This window comes from Nematolebias whitei, chromosome 1 (assembly GCF_014905685.2).
Source record: "Nematolebias whitei isolate Nwh7 chromosome 1, NemWhi1, whole genome shotgun sequence".
Lineage (NCBI taxonomy): Eukaryota > Metazoa > Chordata > Actinopteri > Cyprinodontiformes > Rivulidae > Nematolebias > Nematolebias whitei.
Window position 1 is genome coordinate 41,453,042 of NC_056498.1, and position 13,973 is coordinate 41,467,014.

General features: G+C 39.6%; 2 protein-coding genes across 2 annotated transcripts in view; both read left to right on the forward strand.

Moving 5' to 3' along the window:
* Positions 1-4,675, forward strand: part of txk (TXK tyrosine kinase) — a 17,659-nt gene extending 12,984 nt beyond the window's left edge. The window contains exons 12-16 of the mRNA XM_037677199.1: positions 1,558-1,774; positions 1,849-1,913; positions 2,180-2,298; positions 2,386-2,543; positions 4,604-4,675. Coding sequence (XP_037533127.1) covers positions 1,558-1,774; positions 1,849-1,913; positions 2,180-2,298; positions 2,386-2,543; positions 4,604-4,675 — 631 coding nt within the window. The remainder of the gene's footprint in view (positions 1-1,557; positions 1,775-1,848; positions 1,914-2,179; positions 2,299-2,385; positions 2,544-4,603) is intronic.
* A 1,898-nt stretch (positions 4,676-6,573) lies between these two features.
* LOC119410184 (probable cyclin-dependent serine/threonine-protein kinase DDB_G0278487) lies at positions 6,574-12,804 on the forward strand. The gene is made up of 10 exons (XM_037677100.1): positions 6,574-6,744; positions 7,188-7,382; positions 8,608-8,792; positions 8,866-8,978; positions 9,050-9,189; positions 9,629-9,717; positions 9,818-11,659; positions 11,941-12,034; positions 12,113-12,215; positions 12,689-12,804. Exons 1-10 carry the CDS (start codon positions 6,577-6,579, stop codon positions 12,802-12,804), a joined length of 3,045 nt encoding a protein of 1,014 aa, XP_037533028.1. The 5' UTR covers positions 6,574-6,576.
* Positions 12,805-13,973: the final 1,169 nt, after the last annotated feature.

Consider the following 13,973-nt stretch of genomic DNA (forward strand, 5'->3'; position numbering starts at 1 on the left):
TATTTTAGCTTTTGGCTACTGTTTTGCTTCTTGTAGCCTTCAGCTACTATAATTTATTTTAGCTTTTGGCTACTGTTTTGCTTCTTGTAGCCTTTAGCTACCATAATTTATTTTAGCTTTTGGCTACTGTTTTGCTTCTTGTAGACTTTAGCTACCATAATTTATTTGAGCTTTTGGCTACTTTTTTGCATCTTATAGCCTTTAGCTACCTTTATTTATTTTAGCTTTTGGCTACTGTTTTGCTTCTTATAACCTTCAGCTACCTTTATTTATTTTAGCTTTTAGCTACTGTTTTGCTTCTTATAACCTTTAGCTACCTTTATTTATCTTAGCTTTTAGCTACTGTTTTGCTTCTTATAACCTTTAGCTACCTTTATTTATTTTAGCTTTTAGCTACTGTTTTGCTTCTTATAACCTTTAGCTACCTTTATTTAGTTTAGCTTTTAGCTACTATTTTGCATCTAAAAGCCTTCAGCTTCCATAATTTATTTTAGCTTTTGGCTACTGTTTTACTTCTTGTAGCCTTTAGCTACCATTATTTATTTTGGCTTTTGGCTACTGTTTTGCTTCTTGTAGCCTTCAGCTACCATAATTTGTTTTAGCTTTTGGCTACTGTTTTGCTTCTTGTAACCTTTAGCTACCTTTATTTATTTTAGCTTTTAGCTACTGTTTTACTTCTTATAGCCTTTAGCTACCATAATTTATTTTAGCTTTTAGTTACTGTTTTACTTCTTATAGCCTTTAGCTACCATTATTTATTTTAGCTTTTGGCTACTGTTTTACTTTTTATAGCCTTTAGCTACCATTATTTATTTTAGCTTTTGGCTACTGTTTTACTTCTTATAGATTTTAGCTACCTTTATTTATTTTAGCTTTTATCTACTGTTTTTCTTAATTTTGCTTTGACATCTGTTTTATTACATTTAACAACTTTTGGGCTAATTTTACCTTCTAGCAATTGACAACTTTTAACTTAAGCTACTGTTTTGCACATTTTAGCTACTGTTTTTCTGATTTTAGCTTTAACAGTTGTTTTGTTACTTTTAGGTATGGTTTTGATCAAATTAATAACTGTTTTGTTTTTTTAGCTACTGTTTTGCTAATTTAAACTTTGAGCTATGTTTGTGATGATTTTTGCTTTTAGCTACTGTTTAGCTTGTTTTAGCTTTCAGACTCAATTCTGCCTTTTTAACTTTTAGCTGTTGTTTTGCTAATTAACTAGTTTTTCTGATTTTTAGCTACTGTTTTGCTGACTTTAGCTTTAGCATTTGTTTTGCTACTTTTAGCAATTATTTAGCTAATAACAATATCTGCGTTGCTATTTTGAACTTTAAGCTACTATTGTGCTAATTCGAGCTACCCACAGGATTTTGTTCGTATTAGTTTTGTAGCCTCCTTTGTGCTAATTTTAGCTTACAGCTGCTGTTTTGATGATTTTAACCTTTAGTTCCTGTTCTCCTTCTGTTAGCTTTAAAGCTGAACTCCTGTAGCCCTCGGCTGTATTTCTTTAGCTCTCGGCTCTTGGTGTTTCAGCTGTTTTGTTGGCTTGTTTTCCAGGAAGCTGTGCCATCCTAAACTGGTTCAGCTGTACGGGGTGTGTCTACAGCAGCGCCCCCTGCTGATCGTGGCCGAGTTCATGGAGAACGGCTGCCTGCTGAACTTCCTGCGTCAGAGGGGCGGGGCCCTAAAGGAGGCGTGGCTTCTGTCCATGTGTCAAGACATCTGCGAGGGGATGGAGTACCTGGAGGCCCACAGTTTCATCCACAGAGACCTGGTGCGTCTCCACGGACCAGCTTCCTGGTTTTAGGAAGTCTTTGTGCTAAAGCTGTATTTTATTTTGTCCTCCAGGCAGCCAGGAACTGTTTGGTTGACGAGCGCAACGTGGTGAAGGTCAGCGACTTTGGGATGACCAGGTACGTCAGGAGCTTCAGTTTGTATCGTAGATTATGTCCCGTGTGGAGCAGGAGGTCACTGGTTTGTTGTGGTGGTAGCCTCAGGACGTCTCCTGAGCTTTGACCGACCGCACGAGATAAAACACATTTTACAGGTTTTGACCAAAAACGTTCTAAATCTGTTCCTGATCTTCATGAAGCTCTGGTATGGAAGGCGGCGGGCGACTAAAGATAAATGTTGACCCCCCCGAATCGGTTTCTCTCCAGCTGACGATGTTTCTCTGCAGGTATGTTCTGGACAACCAGTACACCAGCTCCAGTGGAGCCAAGTTCCCCGTGAAGTGGTCTCCTCCTGAAGTTCTCCACTACAGCAAATACAGCAGCAAGTCGGACGTTTGGTCCTTCGGTGAGGAAACGGATCCGGTCCCCGCCAGGACCCTCCTGCAGCCGGGATCTTTTTCCAAACATTGACCCCGGACGTGTTTGTGTTCAGGTGTGGTGATGTGGGAGATCTTCTCTGAGGGTCGGACGCCCTTTGAGAACAACTCCAACCTGGAGGTGGTGACCGAGATCACCAGAGGGACCCGTCTGTTCCGACCCCACCGGGCCACGCAGCTGCTCTACACCATCATGTACCGCTGCTGGCACGAGGTAGAACCCGTCCGGTTGACTCAGGTCTTTCAAACTGTCGGGTCCAACCAGCAGGAGGTTTGTGACGGATCTAAAGGATCCCGACTAGATGGATCAGTAGACCTCCTCTGGTAGATGTTTGCTTCAGCAATGAGAACTGGACTGTGAACAAACTGTAGGCCGTTCAGTTTTTATACGTTTAAAGATTAATGTCACACAGAGGTTGCCGTGTTGTTTATGCTGCAATGCATTCTGGGTAAACGAGGTAGACAGATGTTCTGGTGCGAGCTCCGTCCAGCTCGATTGTGATTTTGAACGATGTCAGACGTTCAGTGAACCGGAGCGCGTCGACGGAGAGGAGGATGAAGAAATGAGTCCAGCTGCGGCTGAAAATGATGAAGACTGAACGAGGAAGAGGAGAAGAGCTGCTGGTGAGAGAGAAGATGCTGCAGAGAGCTCTGCTGTCCACCACGAACATCTGGATCAAAGCATGTCCTCTGATAGACCCAAGAGATATTTACACATTATATAAGAATAAAGACACTTTACACATCTATCCACCATCCAACCAACATCCAACTATCCATCATCCAACCACCATTCATCATTCATCCATCCATCCATCCATTATCCAACCATCATTCATCTTCCATCTATCATACAACCATCATCCATCTATCATCCAACCATCATTCATCTATCATCCATCCATCATCCATCCATGATTCATCCATTCATCATGATCCATCCATCATCCAACCATCATTCATCTTCCATCTATCATACAACTATCATCCAACTACCATCCATCTATCATCCAACCATCATCCATCCATGATTCATCCATCCATCCATTATCCAACCATCATTCATCATCCATCTATCATACAACCTTCATTCATCTATCATACAACCATCATCCATCTATCATACAACCTTCATTCATCTATCATACAACCATCATTCATCTATCATACAACCTTCATTCATCTATCATACAACCATCATTCATCTATCATACAACCATCATTCATCTATCATCCAACTATCATCCATCCATGATTCATCCATTCATCCATCCTTCCATTATCCAACCATCATTCATCTTCCAACTACCATCCATCTATCATACAACTACCATCCATCTATCATACAACTATCATCCATCTATCCTACAACTACCATCCATCTATCATCCATCCATCATCATCTGCAGCTTGTTTTAATTTAGCTCGTGGGGTTCTGGAGTCGATGTAAAGCCAAACTTTGTTCCCCCCGAGCCACAGAACAAAACACAGCAACACTTCACACACATTACTCACGGGGAGCGTGCACGTGACCTCAGTCTGGACCTGCTCTGGGGATGGAGGATGGACAGAAGAGGTTTGTGGGAGTCACCTCAGCTTTAGCTTTTAGCATATTAGCTCCAGAGCTAATATGCTAAAAGCTAAATGTCACATGAAGTTGTGCATGAAGTCTAACAGAAAATATAACTTTAGTGTCAAATGTAAAAACGTTTCCGCCGTGACTGCTTGTGTTTAGTCTCCACTACAACCGATGTTGTCGTCGCCCCAGAATGCATTGCACCAGGAAAATAATGACAACATCCTTAGGTGAAAAATGTAATAAACATGATATTTATTAAGTAATTAAATAATTAGTGATCACGTGTTAAGAATATATATTTTAGTAGATTAGAGAAGATAACAATATTTTAGGACCAGCATGTGTAAATAAACCGTTGAATTATGGTAAAGATTTTAAACTATTAATTATTATTATTAACCCGCCAAATAAAACTAGTACTGAAAATATATTTTTAATTCTGAGTCTTAAAGCGACATTTGCACTGATCTTGTCTGATTTTTCCTCAGTGTTGTCTTAAAAAGCTCCAAGTTTCATTAAGTGAGGCCGAAATGTTTTAATTTACCAATAAAATATTTTATACTTTTTAAAAAAATGACAAACAATGTTTTTGTTGAAAACTTCAAAATGCAAATAATCCATTGAAAAGCTAATACAGTGAACATATATAATTACCATTAAAGTGACCACTTCCTTCTTCTTCTGTGGTTTTGTAGAAACCCGAGGGTCGGCCATCTTTCTCCGAGCTCCTGGAGGAAATCAGAAAACTGGCAGAAAACCCAGAATAACAGAAACATCTTTCTACATCTCAACATCAAACTGTTTATTTTACTCTTTTGTACAAAATGTTGATCTGTTGTAAATAATTTTTATGTCTTTTTCAATGTTGTAATGTTCTAAATTTTATTTTTATTTATATTTTAAAAAATGTCTGTACAATAAAACACGAAAGAGCTTCTTATATTGTAGTTTATAAAACATTTATAGACTCATGATGTGCTTAGGAAACATTTACGACCAAATAAAAAAAGTCTCTGAGTTTTGTGAGAATTGTCGTTTAGTATAAATATATTTTTAATGAACTGATGTTATAAAAACAAATTTCCATATGAATTTTGTCTCTAGTTTGCAGCTAAACTCTAAATTTTTGTATTTAAACAGTTAAACATTAATTTCTTGTGGAAGGTTAAAAAATAAGGATAATAAAGAGTTTATAGGCAGATTCAGTTCATAAATTGATTAAATTAATTTCATAAAAACATTTATGAACTCCTCACTTAAAGCCTAAAGCTGATTTATAATTTATTAAACTGAATACAACTTGAAGTTGTTTATTATTAGTTAATTATTGAAATTAGTTGATTTTTTTTGTTTGGGACCTTGTTAATTCATAAAAATCAAAAACCAAGAAAAATGTCAACTTTTTATTTTACTGTAAAGTTTTATTGTGTTAAATTATTTATTTCTGACGCTCCTTCAGGATGCAGAGCGAACAAACATGAGGTTGAAAAAGTTTTTGGGGTCAAACCAACAGGTTAACTAACCCCTGCTGGGCGGGGGGGAGTTGTTGCCATGGCAACAGGTCAGGTGACAAACACACCTGTGTCCTGCTCTCAGGTGACGCTGACCCTTTAGAGACAAACAGAAACGTTACTCCAGTGTTTACGAGCTGGAGCAGATTCAAGCGGCTAACAGAGATCAGCTGGACGGTCAGTGTGTGTGTGTGTGTGTGTGTGTGTGTGTTTATGTGGTTTATCTTTTTGTTTACAGAGACACAAACAATCTAAGTTAATGACGATCATTTATTTCCCACAGATCTACTGATTCTGTAAAATGAAATATGTTCTCGCCTTTTTAAATTGTTCAAACGTTTTCAGTTCAGACTCTTGGTGTCATTTTTAAAAAGTCTTTTAAATCAGATTAATATTAATGTTTAAAGCTTGTACACCAAACTCAGCTACGCTAACGTTTAATATAATTTATAATGACGTTCTTTAAAGATTAAACTTTCCTAAAAGGACTAACTTGTATCATATTTAGTACTTTGTATAGATTCAGCTAAAGTAACTGGAACAAACTTTGCATTTGTAACAAAAAAAAAAAAAGCTAAAGATTTCATTTAAAGCTGTTTTTGAAATGGTTTATTTTTCGATACAAACCTGGTCCGGCCAGAATTAAACCGTGTTTCTCCACACTGAGGTTGTTCAAAGATCTACGACTGGTAAGACATTAACTTCTCATAACATATCCACAGAACCCACTTTTAACTTTGAAGCAAAGAGGCCGAACAAACAAAACGAAGATTATCTTCTGGAAAAGCAAAACAAACAGCATTAGTGCAGGAAAATACAGAAATAAGATTACGAGAACGTTTGGCTTGTTGGAACCACAGTACGAACGTGGGGTGAATTAAGCCTCTGGTTTTCTACTGTCTAAGTGCAAGACGTGGGGAAACATTCAGTTTAAAGAAGGTTCATTCTACAAACTGAGAAGAGTCAAACTCTTCGACAAAGATACAGTTGGTGATAAATTACGTAAGGGATAGTAAACATATAACAGCTGGTCATCTGCGTATAAAGACAGTTTCAAGTCAAGACCTTTACTGAGAAATAACTGTATAAAACTAGTACTGGATCTGAGGAATACATAATTTGAAGGAGATTTCCTGTCCTTTCAGAATAAGAGCTTGATGGAGCGTTATGAGTCTCTGGGTCCGGTCGGGGAGGGCAGCTACGGCACCGTGCTCAAGTGCCGCCATCGAGACTCTGGCCGCCTCGTCGCCATCAAGAAATTCCTGGACTCAGACCAGGATAAGACGGTGAAGAAGATTGCCCTCAGGGAAGTCAAGCTGCTCAGGGTACCCGTCAGTCAACACGTGCACCAGTCCGTCAATGTTTAACTGAGTGTGAGAAGGTCTGTAGCAGCCTGAAACCTGACCCAATCAGCCAACCATGAAATAACCGAGAACTCAGGGTCAAGTTCTCACATTTAGTATTAAGGCTGCAATAAGAAGATGTTAACAGGTTGGTTTGGTTGGTCTAATAAAGTACAAAATGTTTTATAGGAGAAACAGTCAAGACAATAGTGCACATCTTAGATTGGGTGAATATCTTTAGGTACCAGCATTAAGGTCAAAAGTGGACAATAGACATTATGTTTGATCTATGGTGTAAAGACCTAGGTCTATGTTCTGTGAACGTGGATAATCTTTAGATCAAGCATGAGTGGTAACTGTTTTTATAAAAACAAAAATAAACTACATTTGTCCTAAATTTGTCTTATGTTTTTCAAACCTTGAAGCAACTCCATCACAACAACTTGGTGAACCTCCTGGAGGTGTGGAAGCGTCGTCACCGCTGGTACCTGGTCTTTGAATTTGTGGATCGAACTCTTCTGAATGATCTGGAACAAAACCCCAATGGATTGGACCTCAACACGTGCCGGCAGTACTTGTTCCAGGTCCTGAGGGCTGCTGATTTTTGCCACCAACAAAACGTGAAGATAAAGAATAAAACATTCTCTCTGACAATGTCCAAAAATCCATCCATCCATTTTCTTTACCCGCTTGTTTATGTTCAGGGTTCTGCTGAGCTTGTGCCTATCTCCAGCAGTCATTACATGAAAGGTGAGGTGCACCCTGGACAGGTGCACCCTGGACAGGTGCACCCTGGACAGACTGCCAGTCCATCACTGGATCAATAGAGACAAACAAGAAAGACGTAATTCAGGCACACACTTTGGAGTTGCCAACCTAAAGGGCATGTTTTTGAACTGTGGTAGGAAACGAATGCAGTAGAAAACCAAAGATGACCCCTCGTATCTGTTGTCATTTATAATTACATGGTTTATGTACATTTTATGTAAGCACTGGCTGATATTTAAGTTTACCTGTCCGATAAGTAATCTGTACATGGTTCAAGACTAACAAAAGCTTGGTCTTGCACTGTGAGCTTTTGTTAGTCTTGAACCATGTTCCCAGCCACGAGTCAGACCATTTACTGTCAAAAGTTCTTTAAATTTGGTGATACATCATTGTTGTATTGACCTCCAACATCAGCATCTGCATCGCAGAGTTTAACTTTCTAGTCTTGTTCAAGAGGGATGGCAAGATGGAGCAAGAGATGGATCAATGGACGGGGTCTTGTCAGTCGTCATGGGGGCATTGCTCTGGTGTAAAAAAAAAAAGCAAGACTCCCAATTTACTGGGTCTTCTTCCAACTCTCACCCATAGTCATGATGTATGGATTGTGAACCCCAAGTGAGTAAAATGAGCTTCTTTTTTAGAGTGGCCTGGCTCAGTTTTAGGGATAGGGTGAGGAGCTCTATCATCCTGGGGAAACTCAGAGCAGAGTCTCTGGTTTTCCATTTAAAAAGGAGTTGACAGAGGTAGTTCAGGCATCTGATAAGAATATCTTCAGGGCACCTTTCAGAAGATATCCTAGAATGCAAATTGAACCCAGAACTTGTTGAAAGGTTTGCGTTCCCTTTTTAGATTTGGAATATTTCAGGATTCCCTAAGAGAAACTGAAGAGTGTCACTGGGGAAAGGATTGCATAGCTTTCCCTTCTGGACCTGTTGCTTACATGACCCAGTGAAAAATAAGTGGATGGATGGATGGATGGATGGATCATGCATTTCTTCAACAAACCTAAAGTTAAAAAAAGCCATAATGTAGAAACAAATGTTGCCATCTTGTTGTTGAATTGTTTCCCAATCTCAGGTCATCCACCGTGACATCAAACCTGAGAATATCCTCATTTCTCAGGGGGGTGTTGTCAAACTGTGTGATTTTGGCTTTGCCCGAACCATTGAGTCACCATCTGAAGGAGGTGTCTACACCGACTATGTAGCTACTCGTTGGTACAGAGCCCCCGAACTACTGGTGGGAGATATCAAGTATGGCAAGTAAGTCTCTGTACCGACCTGATGTTGACTGTTTTCAAGAAAACCAGTAATGTGTATTTATGTGTGCTTGTAGACCAGTAGATGTGTGGGCTCTGGGTTGCCTGGTAATAGAAATGTTAACAGGAGAGCCCCTGTTTCCCGGAGACTCTGACCTCGACCAAATATATCACATCGTCAAATGCTTTGGTAAGCACTTAAACCATACATCATCAAGTTGTTGCTTCTTTCTACCACAATAATTGAATTCTTTGCTCTAGGTAACCTGATGACCCATCATCAAGAGGTGTTTTACCAAAATCCAGTCTTTTCTGGAGTCAAACTACCTGAATGTTCAAGCACAGTCCCACTGCGGCAATGCTTCCCCACGATCACACCACCAGCTCTTGATCTGGCACAAGTAAGCCCAGTTTAGCTGATTTACCAGTTTAAATGCTACTTTACACACAAATATTCATAAAATTGCTCTTTCTGTTGTGGCGACTGGCAAAAAGCTTTTTTTAAGTGCACCCTCTTTGAGCTGAGCGCGGTAATCACCTGCGACAAATGTAATTTTTGTTCAATTCTTTGTACTCATGCCCATCTGTACCATGATGGTTTGGTACAAATACATGTTCCATTAAACACCTAACCAGTAGGTTTTCTTCTGGAGAACTGAAAGGATTTCTTCATGTGTGCTGTCCTATTTCAGCCACCGAATGACACTTAGGTGTCACACTGGTGCCAAAGCCATGCCTTTTTTATTCTGTCCCATTTATTGTCCCATTTATTCTGTGACTGAAAACATAATTTCAGTCACAGAATAAAACGTATCATTAGAAGCTTTGTTTGTGTTTCAGAGATGTCTAGAGATGGATCCAGAAAGACGAGCTCAGTGTTCAGAGCTTTTAGAGCATCATCTTTTCACACACGACTCCTTCCACATCAGGTACATCTTTGTGGTCTACATTTCCACGTGTGTCAATTTCAAGCTTCATCTATTAGAGTTTATATATCACTTTAAAAAATGTCTGTTTGCATTTACATAGATTTTTGGATGAGCTAAATGCCAAAATCCAAACAGAGCACAAGGAAAACTCTACTTTTCCCAAAATAACCAAAGCCCCAGGGCAAGAAACGGGAGATGAGAAAACTTGTCGAGGCAAGGACAAGAAACAACCTGAAGACAAAGAGGAGAAAGTAAACAAGGACAAAATGGAGAAGACAAAAGCAAAACAACTTTCTAAATTCTCTAAAACCAATCGCAACGCTACAGAATCTCTCATGTCCACACAGCCCAGAACATTTGGCAACAAGGGTATCCACAACACCTTGCAAAATCCCATCAAAATAAAACCTGAAAAACCCGTTGGTGCAGAGTTGAAGAGGGAGTTAGAGATTTCTAAGTCAACTAAAAGCTTAAATTATAAGTCAGTCGACGAAAATGAGACAGCAGTGAACCTGAAGAAGAAAAACTTCATGGCAGTAAAACCGAAACAAGAAAATGTGCCTCCAGATCCAAGGAAAGAGCTCCTGCAAAATGGAAAAGACTTGGATTGTTGTGGTCCAGGTCATGAGAAAAACACGATGAAGAATATGAGTTTCTTTAAACCTGAGCCGAGCCAAGAATTTGCAAAAAGTTGGAGCAACCCGACCTTGAAAGTGCCCAAACGGTCAAATAATTCAGACGCCGACAGTCAGAGTTTGTGTTCATCTCCAAAAACTTCCCTGGAATTAGACGTAAATCCAAAACACAAAACTTCTCAGAACTCGAGCAACGACCACAACGTGGTTTCTGTACCGCTGATGCTTCATGACACAAAGTCTTACAAGACGAGTCCTGCAGCAGAACTTCAGTTGGTCAGACTGGAAACTGACGCAGAACAAAGAATCTCAATAAGTCCAAACGTCCTGCCCCAAAACACAAAGACATCCACAAACAGTGATCCACAAATCAGCACAAACGTCCCCACCAGGTCTTCAAAGACATTTCCGTTGGACCAGTCACCCATAGAAACCAGTTCTGCCCACAACACTGCTGTCCTACCTCAAGGAACCTCAAATCTGAAAGTTTCCAAAATGGAGGGCACTTCGAGGTCTCTTTTAAACGACAGGGAACTTACAGACGACAGGGACTTCAGATCTTGTCGTGGTTCCTTGAATCCAGTAACAGAAACCCCTGAGGGTACAGTTCTGTTGTCCCAAACTTCAGATGGATCTTTTAAACCTTCTGTACCGTCATTTGTTGCAAGGCAAAACAACAAATTAGTTAAAGATGAAAGATTTACTTCAACTATTGTAGGAACCGCTGCTCTAAGAGCATCAGACGTCTCAGAAAAAGAGAACCGAGAAGATTTAGTTTGTCTGTCTGTCAACAGTAGTTCTACAACTAATCCACTAATGAAGCCAACCCTGAAGGCTTCTGGAAACACAGGGAGCTCAGAATTTGATGCCAATCCCTTAAACGTTCATCACCCAAAGCCATACCAGTTACAGGTTGGATCTTTCAAGAAGCACACAAGGTCCTCTGTGATGCCCAAGACTACAAAAACGACTCCGGCTCCAAATGCAAAGAAGAAAAGTGACAAAACCGACAGAAACAACACGACTATTTCCAGAGACTCAGCTTTGATCATGTCTTTAGACCACAAAGCTTCAACAGAAAGTTTTATCGTTTTCAAAATGGACACTTCTTACCTCATGGAGTTTGATTTAGGTGTACCACGATCCTCTACACCTTCTCCCCCACCACCTTCTTCAAATCCTTTGCTTCTTCCTCCATCCTCACAACCACTTATGTCCTCCCTCTCTATGTTTGGTACCAACAACCCAGTTACCAGCGACTACCTTATTCAGGGAGCTGGTTTCCATCCCAGGAACAGCAGTCTTAGGTAATTTTCAATTCTTTTTAACGTTCTGACACACCTAGGACCCATTTTATCACCAAATATGACCTGGAACCATTTTCCGTGGTCACATTATTGGCTGTTCTTACGGTCCCCTCTTCAGGTCAGAGTGAACACTGGTCCAAAAACAGACCATTTCTCTAACTTACACCAAATTATTTTCGGCCTGTCAAGATTTCTTTGACGTGCAGAGTGTAATATGAGCCTTATTGGGTCTTTGTAGTCTCTTTGTACATGCAGCATACTTTTCTCCTCATGCGTTACAGATATGTGGACAAGCCAAGACGTTACGATGGCACACACGATCGACAGGCTCAAAAGTTCACTGCAAGCCAAGTGTCTTGGTCTTCCACCCTTCAGGTGAGAACGTGAGATGGTTTTTGTCTGTACAACAGAAACGACTCAACCAAAGTCATTTTCTGTTTTTTTTTTTTTCAGGCACCAGAAAACAGTTCTATCAGTGAAATGACCCAGAACAAGTCACATGTCCATTTCCCAGACATAAGAAGTTCAGTGTTTCCAGAGTTCAGAGAAAAAGAAGGTACGACCACACCTGAGTGAAGCGGTGACGCGGCGATGATCCTCAAATCCTTCAAATCAAACGTTCTCCCAACGTCTGCGTTGTTTTATCAGAGTGAGAAAACTCTAGTGTTGAATGTCAAATTATAAAAAGCCAAGTAATCTCACAACTTTGAAATTAAAATCAAGAAATCACATTTTTACAAATCAGAAAACAACATTTTAAGAGCTTCCTTAATGGAAAATATTCCAAGTAAAATAAACTGAAACCTATGTGAAGGAAAAATAAAACATTTGAGACCTGGATGTTTTTAAGACTCATATTTTATTTTAAAATCTGTAAACTTTAGCAACTAAACTGATTTTTGACATGGATTTTATATACGGGTAAATCAACTAAACACCATATCTGACTCCAAAACAGAAAACTACCACAAAAAATTTAGCTACTAAATGAAAACATTAATAAAACGTTTTCTCTTGTAATGTTTTTAGGCAAACACATAAAAGGAGCTGTCAAGAATCAGAGGAAAGACAAAAATCTGGTTTCGTCCAGTCCTCCATCAGAAGCACAACAAGGACAAAACACCAACACAACAACACAATTATAAAAGAACATCTGGCTTTGATTGTTACTTTTAATCTGAACCTGTTAACGTGAACAAGACTGAGATGTAAACATTACAAATATTGTCTTTGAGACAAATGAGCCTCAGCTGTTTGTTGTTATGTTGTAAACTGATTCAGCTACGCTTTGCTAATGTAAACAATCACATTTATATTTTTTAATAAACAAAGGACAGTAAAACCAGAGCAGCAAATTCCTTTTGTTTGTTTGTTATTTTTACCAGAGTAACATGTAACGCATTGGCATCAGAAGGATTTGTAATGTGTGTGTGTGTGGGGGGGGTCCTCCCCTGGAAAGTTTTGAATAAAATAGATGACATTTCGTGCATTCTGGTGTACTTTAACGTGTTGTTAAACAGCTACGTTTACATAAGTAAACACTTGATTCAATAACTATTTCAGAGAGTAACAAGAAGTAACCTGACCAACAGCTCTCCTTGTGTGAATAGAACACGCTCCACTGCTCTCAAGCATCCTAGCCCCCACCCTCCCCCAGCGTTGAAAACTGCTGGAACTAACGTAGCACTAAGCTAGCAGCACATGTCACGGACATTGGCTAAGACGCTAAAGATGTAGTGCTCCGCTTATCTCGCACATCCCAGTCCCCAGTCAACAACTGCAGCACCAATGTGGCGCTAAGCTAGCGCGCAAAACGGAGGTGTCTCCCCCTCCTCCCCCATGAGCACCCTGCCAAGGCAGACGACCGAGGAGAAACAAAGCTAGCGGTGGTGAGTTGTTGTAGGTAACCAGGAAAACCCGGAGTGGATTTTTAATGGTTTGAATATTCTCCTATTAATCACGTAGAATGAGTTACTTCATGAAGAAATAGAAACAGCACTGGGTGAATTAATATTTCATGGTAAATGTTTGTGCGTGTGTTGGGGGGGGGGGGGGCCAAATGAATATTTTTTAAATATGTGAGGACACACGTCCCATTCACATGTAATTGTTGTGACGCCTGTGGGGTAACATTTTGTTAATGTGTTGTTAAGTTAACAGCCAGTAGTAATTTGTTGCTTATATTTAAAATTAAAACACAAAAACATATTTAAAATGACTTTGCAAATTTAAAAATGTTTTGTCGTTACTGCTGAACTAACACCTGCGAACTAACACATGGACCTTTCCTGTAATTGTTTGTCAGCGCTAAGCT